At 35.1% G+C, this 21,877-nt stretch overlaps 2 protein-coding genes across 2 annotated transcripts in view; one reads left to right on the top strand and one right to left on the bottom strand.

Annotated features, from left to right (window-relative positions):
• mospd2 (motile sperm domain containing 2) overlaps positions 1-2,639 on the bottom strand; it is a 29,902-nt gene extending 27,263 nt beyond the window's left edge. The window contains exons 1-3 of the mRNA XM_016256511.1: positions 2,500-2,639; positions 2,352-2,409; positions 1,407-1,570 (exon numbers count right to left, since the gene is read on the bottom strand). Coding sequence (XP_016111997.1) covers positions 1,407-1,570; positions 2,352-2,409; positions 2,500-2,532 — 255 coding nt within the window. The 5' untranslated portion in view covers positions 2,533-2,639. The remainder of the gene's footprint in view (positions 1-1,406; positions 1,571-2,351; positions 2,410-2,499) is intronic.
• Positions 2,640-2,820: 181 nt separating this feature from the next.
• fancb (FA complementation group B) lies at positions 2,821-21,483 on the top strand. The gene is made up of 9 exons (XM_016256509.1): positions 2,821-2,900; positions 4,336-5,453; positions 10,656-10,805; positions 11,155-11,247; positions 12,319-12,447; positions 12,553-12,728; positions 16,109-16,197; positions 19,691-19,919; positions 21,012-21,483. The coding sequence occupies exons 2-9, from the start codon at positions 4,554-4,556 to the stop codon at positions 21,379-21,381; spliced, it is 2,136 nt and encodes a 711-aa protein (XP_016111995.1). The 5' UTR covers positions 2,821-2,900; positions 4,336-4,553; the 3' UTR covers positions 21,382-21,483.
• The last annotated feature ends 394 nt before the right edge of the window (positions 21,484-21,877 follow it).

The raw sequence follows: 21,877 nt of genomic DNA, 5'->3' as shown, positions 1-21,877 counted from the left end.
TCTGTTGGTCAGTCAATGACAGCTTTAAATCTTTATAACTGTGAATCACAGATGGAGCACATAGAAATTATGCACTATTTATCCGTGAAGCACTCATGACCATGCTGGGATCCAAAAAAAAATAATATATTAAATAATAAATTTAAACCAGTAATACAGGACCAAATAATTACAGCTTCGGTACTTAACAACTTGAATAGTTAACTGCATCTTCTAATCATTTAAAAAGGTGAATTTGTCAAGCGTCATAATTCAAAAATAAGTTTTATGCTGATTTGAATACATTTAATACATACAATATTTTTTTACTGCAATGCGGTAACATTTCTTTTACTAAATTTTAATTTTAAATGTATTTAATTAAAATGACAAGTTTTACTGTAATACAGTAAAAATGTATCATAGTAATGAGAATCACAGTTGAGAATAATGGTGATTTTTCTTTATTTTAAAAATTTAAAAAAAAAAATTTTTTTTTCAAAAAGTTAAAATTTTTACTGTAATATGGTAAAAAAAATTGTACTACGGTAATGAAAATCACAATTGAGAATAGTGTTTTTTTTTTATAACTTTTTAAAAAATAAAATGTAAAATTACAATAATTTTACTGTAATATGGTAAAAAAAAATTGTACTGCAGTGATAAAATCACAGTTGAAAATAATGATGATTTTTTTATTTTAAAATAAATGTTACCATTTTATTGTAATATGGTAAAATTGTACTACGGTAATGAAAATCACAATTGAGAATAATAGTGATTTTTTTTAAATAAAAATGTAAATTTTTTTTTTTAAATTACAATAATTTTACTGTAATATGTTTTTTTTTTAAAGTACTACAGTGATAAAATCAGTTGAGAATGGTGATTTTTCTATTTTAAAATAAAATGTAAATGTTACAATTTTTATTGTAATATGGTAAAAAATTAACTCAAGTAATGGCAATTACAGTTGAAAATAATGGTGATTTTGTTTATTTTAATTTTTTTTTTACGTTTTACTGTAATATGGTAAAAATGGTTCAACAGTCATAAAAATTACAACTCAGAATAATCTTGATTTTTTTTTCAATTATTTTAAAAATAAAGTTTTTTTTTTTTTTTACTGTAATATGTAAAAATAAAAAAAGTACTAAATTAATTAGGAACATAGTTGAGAAAAAAGATGCTTTTATTTATTTTTTATTAAAAAAATTATTTAAAAAATAAAACTTTAAAAAATGTGTCCAGATGCATGAATGAGGAAACAAAAAAAATCCAATAATAGTCCTAAAATAAGTTTCATTTTCTTTTCGGCAAACGTGACCTAGACATGTTTTCACGAGATCTATGATACAGCAGCTCGACATGCATGCGAGTAACTTCCTCATTTCAGCCTCTTCTGGGAACAAGCACAAGCATCAAGCCCGCATACCATTCAGTGTGAACTCTTTCCTCCACTGTAAGCTCTCGTCGATCATCTTTAAGGTGTCCTCCACAACAAAGTGTCTCCATGCGAGGTAGCCTTCGACCAGAGCGTCGTCTCTGAAGAGTCTCTCCACGTCTCTGCTGTCATATTTGTCTTGGGACTCTGCAGGATTGTTAGTAAACGCAATGCAGGGTTTGAATTAGAGACAGACCAGGAATAATAGACTGATTAATAACTATCAGTTCCCACAACATACAGTATATGCATATATATATATATGTGTTTTTTTTAAGTGTGTGCTGTCACACGATTAATCGTGATTAATCGCATCCAAAATAAAAATGTTGTTTACATTATATATGTGTGTGTGCTGTGTATATTTACTAAGCATATATAAATACACACACATGCATGCATATATTTCAGAAAAAGATGTTTATATTTAAATATATGTAAATGTACATATTTTCAAAATATATACTGTATGTGTGTATATTTATACAGACATTATAAATAAACAGCACACACACATATATAGTATGTAAACAAAAACTTTTATTTTGGAAGCGATTAATCGCGATTAATCGTGCGACCGCACTACAAGCATCAGGACATATTTTAAAGCGGTATATGAGAATATGATTTCAAACACAGTCCGGGAAGACTGTAAGGCTATGCACCTACTGCTATTTATTCCTTTTACAACAGCAAAAAACAATATAATTATTAAAACATAATCAGGTTTTCTGCCTTGACAGCTGAATCCAACAGCTGTGATATCAAATATTACACATCAGCTCTCGTAATGAACCTTCACCATAACACACGACCCATAAAAGTCTGAAAAGTCACTGTCGATATTCTAATATTTAATATTAATATTAATAATGCATGCTATCGTGGAGATCACAACACTTGAGAACTTAGCGTGCTGCTAACTCACCTCCAACACACTCGCTTTTAAACCTCTGCCGTGTCTCTTCGATCTTGCTCTCGATGTCCTTTCGGAGAGCGTTGTAAACATTAATTATAAATCCATTTCAGATGAGAATATAACATGTAACGCTTCTTTTGTTTAGCTGTCTTATTACCTGCTCTGATTCCGCCTGTCCTGCCTCCGCCATGTTAGAGCGCTCTGTACGTCAGCAGTGGCCCGAGCATCAATGGAATCCACCGCTGACTCCGCGAAACTGGGCACACGCTGACGCCATGTTGGCTCGGACATGTCAAACAAACCTTTGAACGGGCTCTCGCAGCAAGATAAAGTTCCTCTGATACGCTCCGGCAATTGAAAGCAAATAATCACATCACGCGCAGAGTCCAAAAGCAGTAAAAGCATCTGACGACATCACGTATTTGTGAAACACTGATTGAATTGTACGACTGTCTCTTTAAGAAACAACGCGAACGTGATGTGCGTCAGATGCGCGCGCAGTTTCTTTGAGGAAGAGCGGTAGCGTTTAAAACAGATTAAAAAGTAAAAACAACAGAGGTAAGTAAAGTATGAACGCATTTTGTTATAAGATATGAATTCCTTATTACCCAGGGTATCCCAAGTTAATGTTGTATTAATATTAAAGGCAGAACTTCACTGTAGTATCAAGTTTGCGTGCCTGAGGTAACCTTACACTGGTTGGTTAACCGTTGCTTAATAGTGCATATATATATATATATTAGTATTTACAATTATTTTCACTTTTAAATTAATTTCTACAGCAGTTATTTTCACGATACAAATATAAATGACTAGTATTCGTGTTATTAGAATTCAGCTCGAGGAAGTTAAGTCTAATCTTTACCCCTATAAAGCCTACTGTATGCATTTCTAAAGCCTCCAAATGATTAACATGAGCTAAACTTTGCGTTCTGCTGTCAAATCTGAAATCTTGACTGGTTTTGATCAAGTAAGCGTCAGAATAAGTGTAGTAATATCTCCAGATGAACACTTACTGGACTGAAGCAGCTCAGCTTTAAGTTACTTGATTCTCCAGCAATCTTGCTTTAGAGTCTCAAATCTGAAGATCATTGAAGAACTGTAACATTTATAATGAATGTGTTATATGGTGCATATATTTAGCAAAATGCCCCTCTCTACAGTTTATTTTTCTGGCTGCCAAACGAGTTTACGGTCACCGAATATGTGTTTTTCTGAGGTAAATGTGACGTTACATTGTTTACAAGCCGTTATATTGACATCTTTGCGCGGCTGAAACACTGGCTGAGCGATTACATGGGACAGGATACGGATTGTAACTCTTTTATCTTGCCTTCGGATGCTTAGTCATGTTTATTTTGTGCTATAACTAGTAATAAAGAGGAGGAGACGATCAGTTCACTGAGGCCCTACAGCGATCACTTCACATTAAACAGCGCCAAAACGGCATTTATTGTATGAATACTGCAATACAGTGGACATCATTTGAAATCTGAGACTTTGTTTCATATTAAAAGTACCAACGCACAATGCTTATTGCGATTTATTGGATGGGAGGTGCCCTTCAACGTTCCGTCCATTAACTGAAAACAGGCTAGACTAATCGATTCTTGGGATTTAAGAATCGATATTGTTCAGTAAAAATAATATCTATATTTTTTTACCCAGCCCTAGTGAGTATTGTGAGGGTTGAAAGGCACTCTATGGTGATATTGACCCAAATATCAGCATCTGCAGAAAGTTTGAGTCTCTGAATAAAACTGAGCTGTTTTTTTCCCTCCATATTCTCACAATATCAGACTATATGAGCCATAGAAGAATGATGCATCAAATATGAAACTCAACAAAAAATCACATACGCAAACTTTTTTTAGACTTTCTTTTATGTTTGCTCTAAAGTTTTTCAGTAAACTGTTTCAGATTGTCAGATTGCTTATTTCATATGTCAGGCTTTACTTGCTTAATCCACCAACTTTCTGATTGTTTTCAACAGTGAACCAAGTTTTTTTTTAAGCTTTACAAGTTTGGACACCAAACCGAATGACCCGAATCCTGACGCCAAACGGACTCGGATTGCACCAAACGTCCCCAGTAAATGACTTGGTGTTATGTGCAAAATCTTTGGAAATATGTTGTTGAATTTCCTTGGAGATCGAGGTTTCTTTTCACTTCTCCAGCTTTTCATTTGAGTTGACTTCAAATCTCAAGGCGATGGCAGCAGTACGGCACGTCGAAATGCTTGCGGTTAAAGGAGAAGTGCTTGCTTTCCAGTGCAAGAGTTTTAGCTCGAAAACCAGAGATCATCGCAAAGGCTCGGAGGTTTCATTCTACAGTCTGTCCTTCGCCCGAGACTCGCAGAGCTTCTCCATTAGAGATCGTAACTTGTCTCTGATTCACAAGGACGGCTCTGCAGAAGCGGACGTTGTTCATTGTTGCTCCGCTCTGGATATTCAGCAGAGGCAAAAAGTGCCTTGTGTTTTACTGAGACTGTGCAAGAAGAGGACGTCTGCTTTTAAGTACATGCTTTACTCCATATGCACATCCACCGATGCGAAACTTCATGCTGAGTTTGTGTTGCCGTACGAGATGAGAGATAATATTTCAATATTGCTCGGCCCTGCATTGATTTGGAGTCATGAAAACTCAGTTTTTTATACATCCTCGCAAACCAGTGGAGTGAAAGAAGTGCCAATTCCCATGACGGTCAATTTTATTGGCGAACTTCCTCTTCGCCGAAGAAAGCTAGTGATTCAAGGAGCCCAAAATGTGCCAAGTGATCAATCTAAAGTCAAAAACATACTGTATTTCATAGAAGATGGAAGAACCTTGAGTTCTGCATGTCTTGTACCTGATGCCTACAGCTCTGTGATCCAATGCATGATGGTTCTGTCGGCGGAAGAATTCGACGGTGGTTGGAGATCGGCTGTTCTGGCGGCCACAAGCATGAAACAGCTGGTTCGTTTTGAGAACGGACTTCCTCTGGATGTGTGTCTCCTTCCTTACGAGCAACCGCTGAGTATTCAGGTGATTCACACTCTGAAAAACGACGGTCTCGTTGTCGTAACCTTCAGTCAGGGAAACGTCTGCGCTGTGTGGAAAGACACTTTCCAGGTGAGTGTTTATTTGTGGTGTTGAAGTGTTAAAGGAGTAGTTCATTCAATTAGCTAAAAGATCATCAGTGTCTCAGCAATGGATGCTCTGCAGTGAATGGGTGCCGTCAGAATGAGAGCTGATAAAAACATCACAAGTAATCCACAGCACTCCAGTCCATCAGTTAACATCTAGAGAAGCCAAAAGCTGAAACAAATCCAGCATTAAGACATTTTTAACTCAAATACCATAGAGTCCATAATCCACAATAACGCTTCCTTCAGTGAAAAAGTGTTCTGGTCTGAATCGGGAGAGAAATCTGCACAGATCAAGCAGCGTTTAAACAGCTCTAAACTAGGGCTGCAACAACTAATCGATAAAATCGATTATTATCGATAATGAAAATCATCAACAACTATTCTCATTATCGATTAGTCGGGTCTGCCCACAGTGCACGTACAACTGCAGCCGGTCGCATCAAATTACAGCACTGAATAACGCATTTCAATGGACAAAAATGCATTTAAAAATATTGGAGGAAACAGAATGAGCTCCTGCAGCAAAAGTATGTGATCCCTCAGCGCAAAACAATTCAGTTAACGGTCGTATCCTTATCTGTAAATGTCACAAATTCACACAAGCCTTTCCATTTTTGCATAGAGGCCCACCCTGACAGTCTGCGTTAAGTTTAAATATTGGTTTCACTTTATTTTGATGGTCCCTTTAACACATTCTGTTGACTATAAGTAACGTTGCACCTTCATGTTTACTAACTCTCATTAGAGTGTTAGTAGAGTATTAGTAGACTGGTAGGGTTAGGGCTAGAATAAGTTGACATGTATTTGCAAAGTTACTTGTAGTCAGTAGAAACTCTGGGGATCCATCACAATAAAGAGTTAGCTGATATTAAGCAGACAGTCTACTAATACTCTAATGAGAGTTAGTAGATATGTAGGTGCAACATTAATTATTGTCAACAGAATGATCAAAAGGGACCATCAAAATAAAGTGTTACCGGAATCTATTGAAAGAGCACATTAAACAGACGGAAGACAGAGAGGGAGACAATATTCGGCGCAAAAACATTATTGTGCTGAAATATCTGTTGTTGAACATTACATTTAGGTTTAAAAGTCAACATGCAGTGTGAGTAATTTATGAGAGTAGGAACTGTGAAGGGACAGCAGCAGATGCTTTTACAGGATAAAGAAATGACAGTAAGAGGAGACTGACTGAGATCAAAGTGCACGCGACGCGTGTTCCTGCAGAGCATAACTGTGATTTTATTCGTCTTTATTATCTTTATTATTTACATTTTTGATCTAGAGATTTAAACTATATTTACTATATAGCCTACAGTGATTAACAAATATATTAAAACAAATGTATGTAAGGGCTTTAACCAATTTTGTAAGGTCTGTGCCACTGCTGCTCTTAACTAAGAGTATTGGTAATAATTACCAAAATCATTTTTTAGCTTTCTGTATGGGTTAGTCCTCCAATATGCATAAGCTCTTTAGTAACAGTAGTAGGCTATTTTTAACGCTATAATATAATTATTGCTGTTATCTATGAAGGAAAGGCAGAAAAAAAAGGAAGTCAAGTGCTTTATAGTGTTTTTTTTTTTTTATTCAGATACCCAATTCATCAAAAAGACTAGACTGAAAGACTGAATGTTTTCAAAGCATTCAGTTGGCACTTTTTTTTTAAGGACATTGGGCAGAATGTGGAATAGTGTGTTATTGTCAGTAAAGTTAAAATAAAGAAAATATTGTATTTTTTATCTGATTAATCGGAAAAATAATCGCCCAACTAATCGATTATCAAAATAATCGTTAGTTGCAGCCCTACTCTAAACAAATATGTGGCTGGATTTTGATGCGAGAGACAACAGCAGATGCACTTTTTCACTGAAGGAAGCGTTATTATGAATTATGGACTCATATTTTGTACTTGTAATAATTATGGAATTATTATTTTGGCCAGAAGCAACGGTTAGAAGTTATAAACGTCTTAATGCTGGATTAGTTTCAGCTTTTGTCTTCTCCAGATGTTAACTGATGGACCGGAGTGCTGTGGATTATTGTGATGTTTTTATCAGCTGTTTGGACTCTCATTCTGACGGCACCCATTCACTGCAGAGACACTGATGCAATGCTACATTTCTACAAATCTGATTAAGAAAAAATTCCTCTTCATCTTGGATGGCCTGAGGGTGAGAATTGTCATGCAAATAATGTCACAATGTGCTAAAAGACGAGCCTGTTTTCTTTTTGTTTTGGATTTTGAACGCAAATAATGATCTGGACGTGTTCCTGACAGGCTTTGCCAGATTATGCATTTGGCAGATGCTTTTATCCAAATGAGCTTTCATTGCATTTCATATTTCATTAGCTCATGCATTGCCCTCTAATTGTAGGTTAAGCTGTTATCATCATAAAACAGTGATTATAATGTTCTTTTTGATGTCTTTTTAATAGAGAATATTTCTAGGACAGTATTTGTTGTCTAAAGCAGTGGTTCTCAGCTCTTTTTTGACTCCCTATTGTTTGAGACGATATTTGAAGGTATTTCTGCTGTAAAGCTATAGTGACAAAGCTGCTAATTTTTCAAATATTTGTATTTACAGAAACTAGGATTGGCAATATATTAAAATAATTAAGGCAAGACACTACAGGCAATTTGGAGAGATTTGGCTTTTTTAACATGCTCTTTCAGACTAGTGGAAACAAAACATCCAAAATACACATTGTGCACAAGTGTTTATTTTATTGGACTTTATCTATTTCAGTGATTTCAATTACAAAACATCTTTACACGTTTGCATCTCCACTTCAGCAGCACTTTACACACACCAAACAGTTCTATTCCTGTCTATGCTCTGAATGGTCTTACTGAGGGGTTTGTTCATATTATTTATCATTCACATGATTTTATGCAACATTTTAATCATAAAAAACTTGGTAGAAATGTGGTTTTTTTTTCTGGCTGTTGACAGTATTTTCTTATTTATGATAAAAAAAGAGAAATCCCAAAAACTTTAACTCTAACACAGTATGTCAACAAAATCAAACAAGCATTTTGATTTTTGAACCTGAATTTATCCCATATTTATCAACTAGAAATATTTGCAAGCTAATGCATATTTAAATAAATGTCTCATTTACATATTTTAAAAAAAAACTGAAGATTTTTTATAATCCTATTCACCTGGGGTGTCTTGCATTAAACTAAAATTATTTAAGTTTTAATATTTTAATTTAATTATAGGATATGGTTTTTAAAATATTTATATATATATTAAAAAAAAATTCTCAGCTGTAATTTCCACCTGGTAAAATTTTCTGAACTTGACAAACCCAGAAAAATGTATATTCATTTTGGAAATATGTTCTCAACTTTTACAGGTAATATTCATTTTCATTATTTTTATTTTTTTTCAGGTCTAGAAATTCACTTTTAAAATTCCCTCAGATATTATCCAGGTTTTACAAGACGTTGTGATGTAAAATAAAAAAACATAAATAAAAATGCGGTTTTTTTGGAGGGACACATTTAAATCGTCCCCACAACGTCAGCTTATTAGGTCTTTTACTTTATTTTATTGCTCATTTTATGTCATTTTAAGCCACTTTGTGGCCCCATTGGCAGTGTGCTGAGGCTCTATAGTGGGTCCCGGGCCCCTGGTAGAGAACCACCGCTCTGTAAAGCATCACAAAATGCATTTGGTGACCTCAACAGCAACTTCAGTTTGCTGTTATGCTTCTTTTAAGAGGTTTTTAATAAGCGATAAACAGAAAGGAGACTGTCAATCGCAGCACAGATGTTCACTGTACACTTACTGATGGACGATATTAAAAGCTGTTTGCGGGACTTGCATTTAAAGGTTACCGTTCGTGCCGGAAACATTTCAAAGCAGCAGGAAATGTCAGATTAGTTATTATCTGTTGTGATGCATCGCTGCGTGTTTATCCAGGAGCTTGTTGAAGCGACGTCCTGTAAGAGTGTTCTCACAGTGACTGGAGTCTGTTTGAGGTCTAATACAGGTTTCTGTTGAAGATGCATTAATTCTGTTAATAATGCATAAATAATAAGCTTGTTTTTAATATTTTTGGGGGCTTTTATGCCTTTTTTTATTGCCGTGAGCACAGTTGTGCTATATGTCGGCGCATTAACCACTAGGCTATCGGTGCCCACAATACGTTTTTTTTATACCTACAGTATATAGACCTTAGTCAGAAAGCCTGTTAAAGTCATTGTGATATTTATGATGTCTAATTTTACGTTTTCGTTAATGGGTGAGGATCCTCCTTTATTTGAATGGATTCTAACCATTTCAACTTCTCTAGAACCTTTTTTCTTCGGTTGACTCATAATAAAACATTAACAAGATAAACATTAAAAACCTTTTGTAATATAGTTTTTCTTTTTACACTTCTAACCTGGATTAAACCTCTGCATGAAAAGTAGTTAAATTACAAACGAAGCCTAATTTTATATATATAGTGCTCACTGATGCTCTAGAAGGAAAAACCATGCAATAAGAGCAAAATGAAAACTTTTTGAATTTGAAGATCAGGGTAAATTTAACTTATTTTGTCTTCTGGCAAACATGTATCTTCTGTAGCCTCTGAAGGCAGTACTAAATGAAAACAATATGATATTTAGGCAAAATAAGAAAAATGCACACATCTCCATTCGGTTCAAAAGTTTTCACCCCCGGCTCTTAATGCATGGTTTTTCCTTCTGGAGCATCAGTGAGCGTTTGAACCTTCTGTAATAGTTGCATATGAGTCCCTCAGTTGTCCTCAGCGTGAAAAGATGCATCTCAAAATCATATAGTCATTGTTGGAAAGGGTGCAAATACACAAAAATGCTGGAAAACCAAAGAATTTGTGGGAGCTGACGGATTTTTCTGAAGAACAGCAGAAAGTTTTAACTGTTCAGGACAAACAAGGGACTCATTAACAACTATCACTAAACAAAAAAACACAGCTGTGGATCATTAAGGTAACAACACCGTATTAAGAAAACTTTTGAACGGGGTAATTTTTTCTCTTATTCAGGTCAGTACTAAATAAACAATAACATGCATTTTGTAAGATCCCTTTTATTTTGGTAAAATAATTAACATTTTGCAGATTCTGAAAGGGGGATGTAAACTTTTGACCTCAGCTGTATATAGCTACCAATGCTAACTAATGGCGTTCTTCTGTGTTTCAGGTGGCGGGGTGTTGGACAGGAGTGCGTCTGCTGCTCGTTGATGACTTTATGGGATGCGGGACGGATCAGATGCTCTTAGTGTTTGAGAGTTCATCAGCAGAGCCACTTAGCAGCTTTCTACTCACTGATCTGTGTGCCGTCACTTACTCTGTGCGTCAACAGCTTCATCTTCATCTATCAGTGCTTCTCAACTGCTTTTGCTTCAGGACCAAGCATTATATATTGCACTTTCAATTTGATCTAGTCTTTAGAGTTTGATTGCATGCACATAATACATAAAATAGATGCACGTAAAAATAACAACTTAAGTATATTTATTTTGATTTATTAATTATGCATGATTAGTTGTAGTTGTTTGTTTGCATTTAACACAGTTTCTCCCTGGTGTCTGCAGTATGAACAGACTAGATGTGCAACACATCGGTTGAGAAGCACTGATCTCTGTTTCTAATGCGTCTGATTGAGTTTGCTGTGTGTTAAAACTATCAATGCTCTGTAGTGTTGCCGATCAGACGGTGAGGAGCTGAACTCATCAGACGCAGCGCAGGAGAATCACCTTCTTACGGTTCAAGCCTTAGAGTCCAGACTGCAGGTAATTAACAGAAGCACCTGCTCGTGTCTATGAGTCTACAGACTCATAATCAGTTTCCTTCTCTCAACATGGGGTCAGGAGAGCTTTCAATCAATAAATGGGAAAAAAAAGTAACTGGCGCTACTTATTTGAAAAAGTAACTTCTTGTAAATTAAAAAGTAATGCGTTACTTTACTAGTTACCTGCAAAAAAGGTAATCTGATTAAGTTACTCGCATTACTTGTAATGCATTACCCCCAACACTGCATGTTAGTACTTTAAAATGACAAATTAGTACATTTTGAAATGGTACCACCTAGGGATGTAACGATTAACCGCGAGCCGGTTGAAAATCAATTCAAACGTGGCGATTCAAATTGGTTGAGATGCTAAACAAATCGTGATTCAATTAGGGGTAGGAGTTTATACAAGTGTGTGTCTGAGGGGAACTTACTGTCTTTCGATGGTATTTTTTCTCTGTATAATGCATATTAAAGTTCATAAGTGTAGCGCTGCTGTGTTTACAGCGGAAACCAAGAAAACGCTTTAAGCGTCACCTGCTGGCAGAGAGTGCATCTGCGTCTCGTTCAGCTCGTCTGCTGTTTCGGTTTCATGCAGATATTTTGTATGCATAGTTTCACAAAACTGAAGTCAAACCATTCTGTTTTTGCTTCAAATTTCGAAATGATACAATCTAATTTAGATTAAAAACTGCTCGTGTTGCATGTGTGCAGCATCTTTGTTTGGATCATGATTAAAATGCAGTGGTATTTTGAGCACAGACAAAGCCTTATTTTGTTTATATGAAGAGATTTATTTTATTTGTGTTAACGTCTTATATTTCACAAAGAAACGCACAGCATTTTGTCCAAGCAATAATAAAAGGAAACATTTAATTTAACATTTGTCTTAAATCTCATTTTGTTAAAAACAAAATCGTGAATCGAATCGTGAGTTGAGTGGATCGTACATCCCTAGTACCGCCCCAGTGACAGTTTTGTACCTTTTTCTGAGAGTGTGGCATTGAAGCTGGATTATTCCTCTCAAATATAACATGCATGGTTGACTGTTATTGGTTTGCTGTGTCTTTAGAGCGGCCTGAGCGGCCTTGAAGACCTTCAGAGAGACGTGGAGGTCAAAGACAGACTTCTACAGCAGTCATTAGTGGCTTTAACTGATCTGGTGTCAGGCAGAGAACATGCAATCTCCTCTCCAGAGCAGGTTCTTCAAACTTTCATAATAAAAATGGAGTAAAAGTGCTTGAGATTAAATTAGTGGTCAACAGTTTAGCACTCTTTAGATCCGGTTTGTCTGTGAATGTCGCAGGAGGGGCTTGTTTCTCTGTGGGATGAAGATGATGATGATGATGGTGCTGGAGATGAAGAGGATGCTGGGATGCAGACTGAATGCGCTGAGGCTCCTCTGAAGATGCACAGAGTTTGGCAAAGAGTCATCGGACAGAGTTTGATTGTCGGTGTCGTTCTGACGACAACAAGTAACACGTATGTGAGATTTACTCTTCAAATAATCAAGGCTTTTTTTTCACTAAAGCAAGAAATATTGAGGTGCTATTATAGTTTTTATTAATAGTTTGAATTAGTTTTTATATATATATTTAGTTTTTTTCCTAAGCTTTTTTGTTTTTATTTTATTTTTTATATCCAGATACAGTTTTTATTGTTTCAGTTCTAGTTATTTTAGTACATCAAGTGGTAACTAAATGAAAATGAAAAATGTTTATAACAAATCTTGATTGATTGATTATATATTCGCAGAATGTAAAGTATATTTTCTCACAATTCTAAATCTAATCAGCTAAACATGACTGTAAGGCGAGAAGTTAAGATATTATAAACCTAAACCAGGGTGTCCGTGGGTCCTTAAAAAGTCTTAAAGGGGTCCTATTATGCTCTTTTACAAAGTCTTGATTTAGTTTTGGGGGTGTACTAGAACATGCTCTCATGCTTGGTGGTTCGAAAAACGCATTATTTTTCACATAATTTACATTATTAAAATACCTTTCTCCCCAGCCTGGCACAAACGGCTCGATTAGTTCCGGCTTTGATGAAGGTCCGCCTTCCGAAAAACAAAATGTGTTGTGATTGGTTAGCTGTCCCGGTGCGTTGTGATTGGCGAACAGCTTAGACGGTGTTTCAGTACTGCCACGCCCCTTGCTCCGTCTTTCAACAAAAGCTTTTTGGCGAATCCGGCAGGCACTGTACTCCCTCATGTTGTGGAAGCTGTCCTCAGTAAATGCGCAGCCCACAATAGTAAATTGGGGTTATAATGCTCAGGAACAGAGTTAAAAATAAATTGCAACCACTGTTTCCTGACATCATCTGCTTTCGGAAGCCCATACAAAGACGTTTGAGCACGGAGGTGAAAAAAACAGCGTTTCAGGCGGTTGCGCACCGGACGAGAAGCGCAGCGTCACGCCACATCTTTAAAATTCATATACATTATTTTCTATGAGTGTAGGCACACCGGCGATGCCGTTCGGCGTTTATCCGTGGTGCCCAGCTACGTCGTGTTATACTTGTAAGAATTGTTCTAGACATGCTGAAAATTTGACGCTACAGCACAGCAGCTCTTCTTCTTGGTTTTCTCTGATGCACTAACTCTGCAGCAGCTCTTCTTCTTCGTCTCGTCTGATGCGCTCACTCAACCAAGCGTTCTAACCACAACCTCACCCCTCGCCCCTCCCCAAACATTCACATTTCTGTAGGCGGGAATTATTTGTAATGATATTCTAATAAGCCGCTTTGTGATATCACAAAGCCCGGAAACCAAACGCTGTAGTCCAAACGAGCCGTTCGTTGTAGTTCTTGAAAAGGGATTTTTTTAAAAACGAAATATCTCCCTTTGGAGTGGACTTTGAGATTTGTAACTTTCTAGATCTTTTTTATGCCAAAACATACACACTACACACTGACTAAAATTAAAAAAGTGAAAAAGCATAATAGGACCCCTTTAAAATGTCTTAACGTTTTCCTAATAAAATGCCTTAAAAATTCGTAATATCTTTTAACGTTTTCCATTAAACACCGTAACATTCGCAGAATACAGGTCGAACTAACTTCTTTGTGTACATAATGTTCTCAATAATAATAGTAATAAATATAGGTCGAGCTACAGTTAGCTGACCACCAGCCTTCTAGCTAGTTTTAATGTCTTTTAACGTTTTCCATTAAACACCGTAACATTCGCAGAATACAGGTCGAACTAACTTTTAAGGTACATAATGTTCTCAATAATAATAGTAATAAATATAGGTCGAGCTACAGTTAGCTGACCACCAGCCTTCTAGCTAGTTTAAAATGTTTTTGGGGTTTTTTCTACTTGCCTGACCGGACAAACAGCCTGATTAAAACTTAAGTGACCAAAAAAAAATAACCAATGAAGCATCGAAATTAAATAATGATTCTTCTGATTTTATTGCATTCAACGTGAACAGGGATTGATAATGGATAGTGTATTTCTGGTATCAAGGCGCGCTGCCTGTCTCTTTGTGAGAGACTTCAAAACAAATGAGCGTAACAGCACACATAAAGAAACTCAGAAGAAACACACTGAGGTATAAATTCAAAATGTTGTTTATTCATAACATGATATAGATCAGTAACATACCAAGGGAGATGTTTTGCTGAATATTCTCACGATTGCAAATGTTACATTGATTTTAGTTCAATAAACAAGTAGTTAAGATAAGTAGATAAGTTACTTGCATTTTAGACACAATATTTACTGTTTTGTTCCGTTTCACCAACGAAAATAGTTCCAAACAAGGACCTACTGGTAGTTTATTATGTTGAAAAGTATGCATTTCCCCCAACATTTTTTGTTTGTTTATTCATAAATGTATTTAAAACATTAATCTCATAACATTATTTATTGTAGTTGCAATTTTGCAGTGTAAATAGTTTAATCTGACTGGTAACAGCCCTATAGAATTTATTGATATATTGTAATAATTTGACAAAAAAAAAAATATGCCTTTATAAAGGTAAATAAAAATATGCAGATTTAAGTATGTAAAAGCTGATAGAACACTGATGAAAATATTGCTTCAGAATAATTGATTACACCACCAGAAATCTTGGTGATGTGGTACTTTTGTGGGAATATTTTGTGTGGAATATTGCCTGCTGATATGAAAAGTTCACTGTATATCGTAATAAATAATAAATATAATTTATGACAGTGATGAAATGTTTTTCTTTTTACATTAAACGCATTAAATATTACATATATGTATGTAATATAATGTGTATTTCCATTACAGGTTTAGGTCTTAAATTTCATATTAGGTGGTATTAAAAAAAGCCTTAAATTTCACTTTCGTAATAATAAATATAATTTATGACAGTGATGAAATGTTTTTCTTTTTACATTAAACGCATTAAATATTACATATATGTATGTAATATAATGTGTATTTCCATTACAGGTTTAGGTCTTAAATTTCATATTAGGTGGTATTAAAAAAAGCCTTAAATTTCACTTGTTAATATCTGTAGAAACCCTGATAAACATCATGATTTTTTTGTAAAGCTGCTTTGAAACAATATAAATTTGACTTGGGGTTATTGTAGTAAACTAAAATTTTAATAAAATTCAAACATATAAAAACTTTTTATTTGAAATACGTGATACAAATAAATACAAAATCAATTAAATACAAATCAGCATGGTTCCTGACACAACACATACCCCTCCACATGTCATCTTTCGTCGTAACCTATGCTCACTCTCACCCTCCCGGCTATCTGCTATGGTTTCATCTTCGCTTCCTTCCCCTGAACTGTTAGAATCTTTTGATATTGATACTTTCTGCTCCACTCTTACATCTTTGTTTAGACACTGTCTGCCCCTTGTCTTCCAGGCCAGGCCGTACCACCCGTTCTGCCCCTTGGCTATCTGATATTCTCCACGAGCATTGTTCTAAGCTCAGGGCTGCAGAAAGGGTGTGGCGTAAATCCAAAAATCCTACTGACCTTAATGTGTATCAGTCACTCCTCTCTTCCTTTTCTGCTAATGTCTCCACTGCTAAAAGGACATACTACTGTAACAAAATTAACAATTCGTCTAACTCTCGCATGCTCTTTAAAACATTTTCCTCCCTCCTTTCTCCTCCTCCTCCCCCTCCTTCATCAACTCTCACTTTGCCACGTTTTTCTTTAATAAAATTAAAAACCTCAGTGCACAATTTTCCACACCACAAACTGTCAAGCACATCTTACCAGCAAACATACACTCGTTTTCATCCTTCTCTCCACTCTCTGAGGCAGAAGTCTTTAAACTCATCCTTTCCAATCATCCTACTACTTGTCCGCTTGATCCTATTCCATCTCATCTCCTTCAAGCCATTTCTCATGCAGTTGTACCTGCACTCACTCACATCATTAACATATCCCTTCACACTGGTGTTTAGACCGGCTCGTATAACCCCACTACTTAAGAAACCCACTCTTAACCCATATCTTTTAGAGTCAACCTTGCCAAGACAGAACTGCTTGTGGTTCCATCAAACCCATTGTTTCATCACAATTTCACCCTCCAGCTAGGCACATCAACCATAACTCCTTCAAAAACAACATTATGATTGATGATCGACTGAATTTCTCAGACCACATTGCTAAAACTGCCCGGTCCTGCAGATTTGCTTTATTCAACATACAGAAGATCAGGCCTTTTCTTTTGAAACATGCTTCACAACTCCTTGTTCAAGCTCTTGTTCTGTCCAGGCTGGACTATTGCAATGCTCTCTTGGCAGGTCTTCCAGCCAGTTCTATCAAACCTTTACAATTAATCCAGAACACAGCAACAAGATTAATTTTTAATGAGCCGAATATAATACACATCATACCTCTGTTTATCAGTTTGCACTGGCTACCAGTAGCTGCTCGCATAAAATTCAAGGCATTAATATTTGCCTACAAAACCACCACTGGCTCTGCACCCCTTTACCTAAATTCATTACTTAAGCTTCTAGAGGCATATAAGTCTGGTGTTCTGCAAGTGAACGTCGCTTTATTGTTCATCCCAAAGAAGCACAAAATCACTTTCACTGACTCTTTCATTAACTGTTCCCTCCTGGTGGAATGACCTGCTCAACTCAATGCGAGCAGCTGAGTGCTTACACATCTTCAAGAATCGGCTAAAAACACATCTCTTCCATTTTTGTTTGACCCTCTAACTCTAGCACTCTCTATTCTAATTCTATTCTTTAAAAAAAAAACACTTGTCCCTTTTAGACTTGCACTCTATTCATTTGCTTCGTTTTCTTAAAAAAACAAAACTAACACTTGCTTTCTAATCTTTTTGTATTCTATCTGTTTTCTTTTCATTTATTATACAATTAACGCAAGCAAAAAAGACCTCTTAACACTAGCTTGCTCTATTTTTTTTCTATTCTATCTGTTTTCTTTTTTTTTTATTATATTATTTAAAAAAACACTTGCTACGTGTACTGCGTTAAGCTAACTGAGACTTGTTATAGCACTTGCATATCGTTCATCACAGATGAATTCACTGATTCATTTAAAGGGGATTGCTCAAAAGATCTGATTAACCTAAATTAATTTTCTTGCTAAGTTTAAAGATGAAGTCTAATGAACCAAGTAAAGCGTTTGTAGGTTGATTTCTCTGAAAAGTGTGACTCTGTGCAGCTCTTAAAACATTATATGTTTTGTTGATATCTGTTTGTTTGAGCGTTACAACCTACCATCCGGCCCTAGACTTCATGCTAATAGAGAATGGGAGCAAATATTGAAGCTGAATCTCATTACTGTACAGTTATCAGATATATTCACACTCGGGCTGCTCAGGGTAATAAGAGACTGTAACCATAGAAACCAGGCCGCCATGCAAAATTAGTCTGTTTTTAGAAATGCAGCTGCGTTTGTTCCTCACCTTACCTGAAGGAGACCAGCTAATCATAGACCTCAAAAACTGCTCGAAATCTGCTCTGTTGGACTAAATGAGATGATTTACTAATATCAACTGTGTTGTTTAAACTTGTTAAAACACAATTAGAGCTGGTATATTTGATTCATTTCCGTGAATCAGTTCAAAATGTCCATTTCAGTGAATTGATTCAAATGACCCTGATTTAACGATTCGTTTGCATCGTCACTCAGAAATGTCCCCCAAAGGGATTTTTTATATATTAAAATGTTTTAGTATATCTGTAAGTAAATTTAGCTGTTTATGACTATGTACTGTTATATTAGTACATATTTAAAAAAATGAAAAAATATGACTCTTCCTTGTTTATTGCGTGAGAAAACTGTGAAAACATGCCTTATTAATGTCTATTTTTATTTAATCTTTTAACTAGATTTTTACTGTATTTCTTACACTAAACATTTTGAATCTACTTGACTACAATGACTGATTGATTCAATTGATGCTTCCTTTAAATGAGAACAAAAGTGTTTTTTGTTTTTTTTGCATCAATATAACAATACATTGCAACAAACATATTTACCTACAAATATTGTTTTTGCAAAGCATTTTGAAGAGTGTAAAATGCCATGCAGGGACATTTTTGAGTTGGTTACCCAAATGAATTTAAAAGTGAAGTTTGCATATATTTTTTTAAATGTTTGTATGCTTCCTTTGTTTCCTTTTTCATATCGGTGTTATTTTAGTATCATTAATATTCTATTATAGTTTTGTTAATATTTTGAATTCAATTTAATTTTTATATTTTCTGTTCTTTTATTTTAATTTTAATTTAAAGTTTTAGTAATTTTGTGTTTTTGTCATTTTATTATGTCTAATTTCTTTTAGCTATTTTAGTGCTTAAATTTAAACATGAAAATGAGAAATGTTTTTTTTATCATAAGTTATGAATTCAAAGGAATTTAAGTTACATTCATTCCAATGGAATTAATACTGGTAATCCTCGGATTATTTTTCTTATAAATTTAATAAAATAATACATTTCTCATCAATAATGAAAAAAATATACTTTTTTTGTATCATAGTTTTTTTTGGTGTGGTTCATGTGTAATTTGAAATTTCATTAAAAAAAAAATCAGGAACGTTATCCAGTGTTCACAGTTGGTTAGTTAGCCATTAAAACACTAGCTTACACTAGGAGCTTATTTACTGTTAATTATATATGTATGTTTGAATAAATCATGAAGACAAGTTTTTATGAAAAATGTGCAATTGAGTTGTATGCAAACATTTCCGTTTTTATCTGAGTGTGATTATTATATTTAAAAATAAATAGCGGTTGAATATAATAGTTTGGGCTCTGTTAATTGTGACCTCTAATATTATAGTAATGTACCAAATGAGTGTTCCTGTACAGTTTACAGCATTACTTGGGAGATATTTTTTTTCCTTGTGATTCTGAAAACCAAACTATCGGTTTCAGTATCGGTATTGTTATCGGTATCGGCATCTGCAGTTTCTATTCACAGAGTTGTTCTCTGATGGTTTGTGTGTTCAGACGAGGCCAGAGACGATCTCCTCAGCCTGCTGGCGCTGCTGGACGTGTGGTTTTTCCGGCTGGAGTGTCCGTGTCACACGCTGGCGGATGTGCAGGGCTGGTTGCAGGAGTCGCTGCGGTTCGAGAGGCTGGAGATCGACCCACGCTTCACTGCAGACCCATCGAGCGTCAGGCTCTTTCGCTGGGAGCAGAACTCACCGTTTCAGGGCATCTTGAGCGTCTACTGCAGGTGAAAACATGGACGATCAGTTTGTTTCAGTCATGTGACTTTCTGCTCATCTGCTCACCATATGGACAAAAGTATTAGGACACATCCTTATAATGAACAGGTTTGACCACTTAAGTGTCAGTAATATAAATAAATGTGTCTGTGTGTGTGTGTGTATAATATAATGTATGATATACTGTATGTTGTTTAAATATAATAATATAATATAATGTATGAGATATATATATATATATATATATATATATGGCCCTATGATGGACAGAATCGCAGAATCCAGTCATGAAAATAATATTTAGATACACTCATACACAAAAAAACTCTCAAAGATCTTCACTACAACCTGTCAAAATAAATTATTGGTTTAACTTGAAGAAATTATGACAGAAATATATTACTATTGTACAGCAGACAATACTTCTTAAAGTAGTAATAATAATAATGCAAAATTATTAAACTATTTAAATGAATTTCATAGGCCTTATTGTTTTATAAAGTTTAATAAATCATTAAAATTCTAGAGTTTTTATTAGATTTTTTATTTTTGTTAAAAATGTATTTAAACAATTAAAAACAATCCAGAAATAATAAAATGAAAGAAATTTAGAAATGTAATTTTTGTTAAACTTTTAGTAAATGTAAAAATTTTCATGATTTTAACATAACTATTAAAATGCAATCTAGAAAAAAAAATGCAATTTGGGAAAAAATAAAATTGAATTTGCGATAAAATAAAATGGATTTCATATATGAAAAAAGGCACTTCAATAAATGTACAAAAGGAAATATTCGTTAAAAATTAGGAATACAGAAGTAATTTTAATTGAGATGTAAAAATAGAATAAAAATAAATTAAAAAGCTACTTTTAAGATGTGCCTTTTTTCATGTGGTCACTGAAAAAAATAACAGCATATTTCTTTAAAATGACTTGAGATGAATAAATGATAACAAAATGGACTTCATTTCATTCATTTTAACTAAAAGTTTGATTCATTGGAAGATTTTTGCTTGAACGACATGAACTTGAGAACCCATAAATCTCTTTGAAACTGTGTTGCTGTTGGGTGAACGTGATTCGTTGTGTTCTGCCGCAGGGATGAGCTGAGTTTGCTGCACTTCCTGCACTCGCTGTGTGACTTCCTGCCCGTGTCACATGACGTGCAGCCGCTGGAGAGGCCGAGCGTCTGCGCTGGATCTCTGGCTCAGACTCTGCAGACGGAGATCCACACCGTGACGCAGGAGGCGTCTTCAGTGCTGCGCACTGATGAGGGAGCGAGGAGAGGAGAAGCGGAGTCACAGACGCTCCACAACCTCAGGGAGGAGTGGCTTAAAGAACGGGGGCGGTGCAACGAGAGGCTCCGCCCCCTGCTGGACGAGACGCGCTACAGCAGACTGATAGAGCGCATGATTCACGCGCAGCTGGATGCAGATGAAGCCGCTCTGATGGAAGCTCCTCGTCTGTAGGTAAAGCCACATCAAACTCACCGTCCCGGCGGTCCAAACCTGTGTGCTGTTCTGGCAAACTCATAAAAATACCGGCTAGAATACACCAAAAAAATGATCATTAGTTCATGTGCCTCTCCCCTGCAGTTCTAAAATTGTATTTTAAACATGTTATGGTCAGTCATGTGATAACCAATGGTGTTTGTCTCCAGTAACATCAGAACTTTTGTAATTTTATTTATTTAATCTTTTCTCAATTTAGATTTCAGAGCTGTGGTCCACTTTCATTTTCAGTTTTAGAAAAAAAAAAATTTTTAGGTTTTATTACTACTTGTTATTTTTAAATGTATATTTATTTTTATTTCAGTTTGTATTTAGTTATTTTTTAGATTTAGTTTATTTTATTTTTGTAATTTTATTCTGCATTTGTATCGGTTTTATTAGTTTTTTGTTTTAAATGTCTAAGTTTTTATTATTCATATAATTTTGTTCATTATTTTCAAAATCACTTCAAATT

The sequence above is a fragment of the Sinocyclocheilus grahami genome, unplaced genomic scaffold, assembly GCF_001515645.1.
Source record: "Sinocyclocheilus grahami isolate Dianchi unplaced genomic scaffold, SAMN03320097.WGS_v1.1 scaffold1437.1, whole genome shotgun sequence".
Taxonomy (NCBI): domain Eukaryota; kingdom Metazoa; phylum Chordata; class Actinopteri; order Cypriniformes; family Cyprinidae; genus Sinocyclocheilus; species Sinocyclocheilus grahami.
The sequence above is the reverse complement of the archived record's forward strand: the minus strand, read 5'-3'. Positions and strand labels throughout refer to the sequence as shown.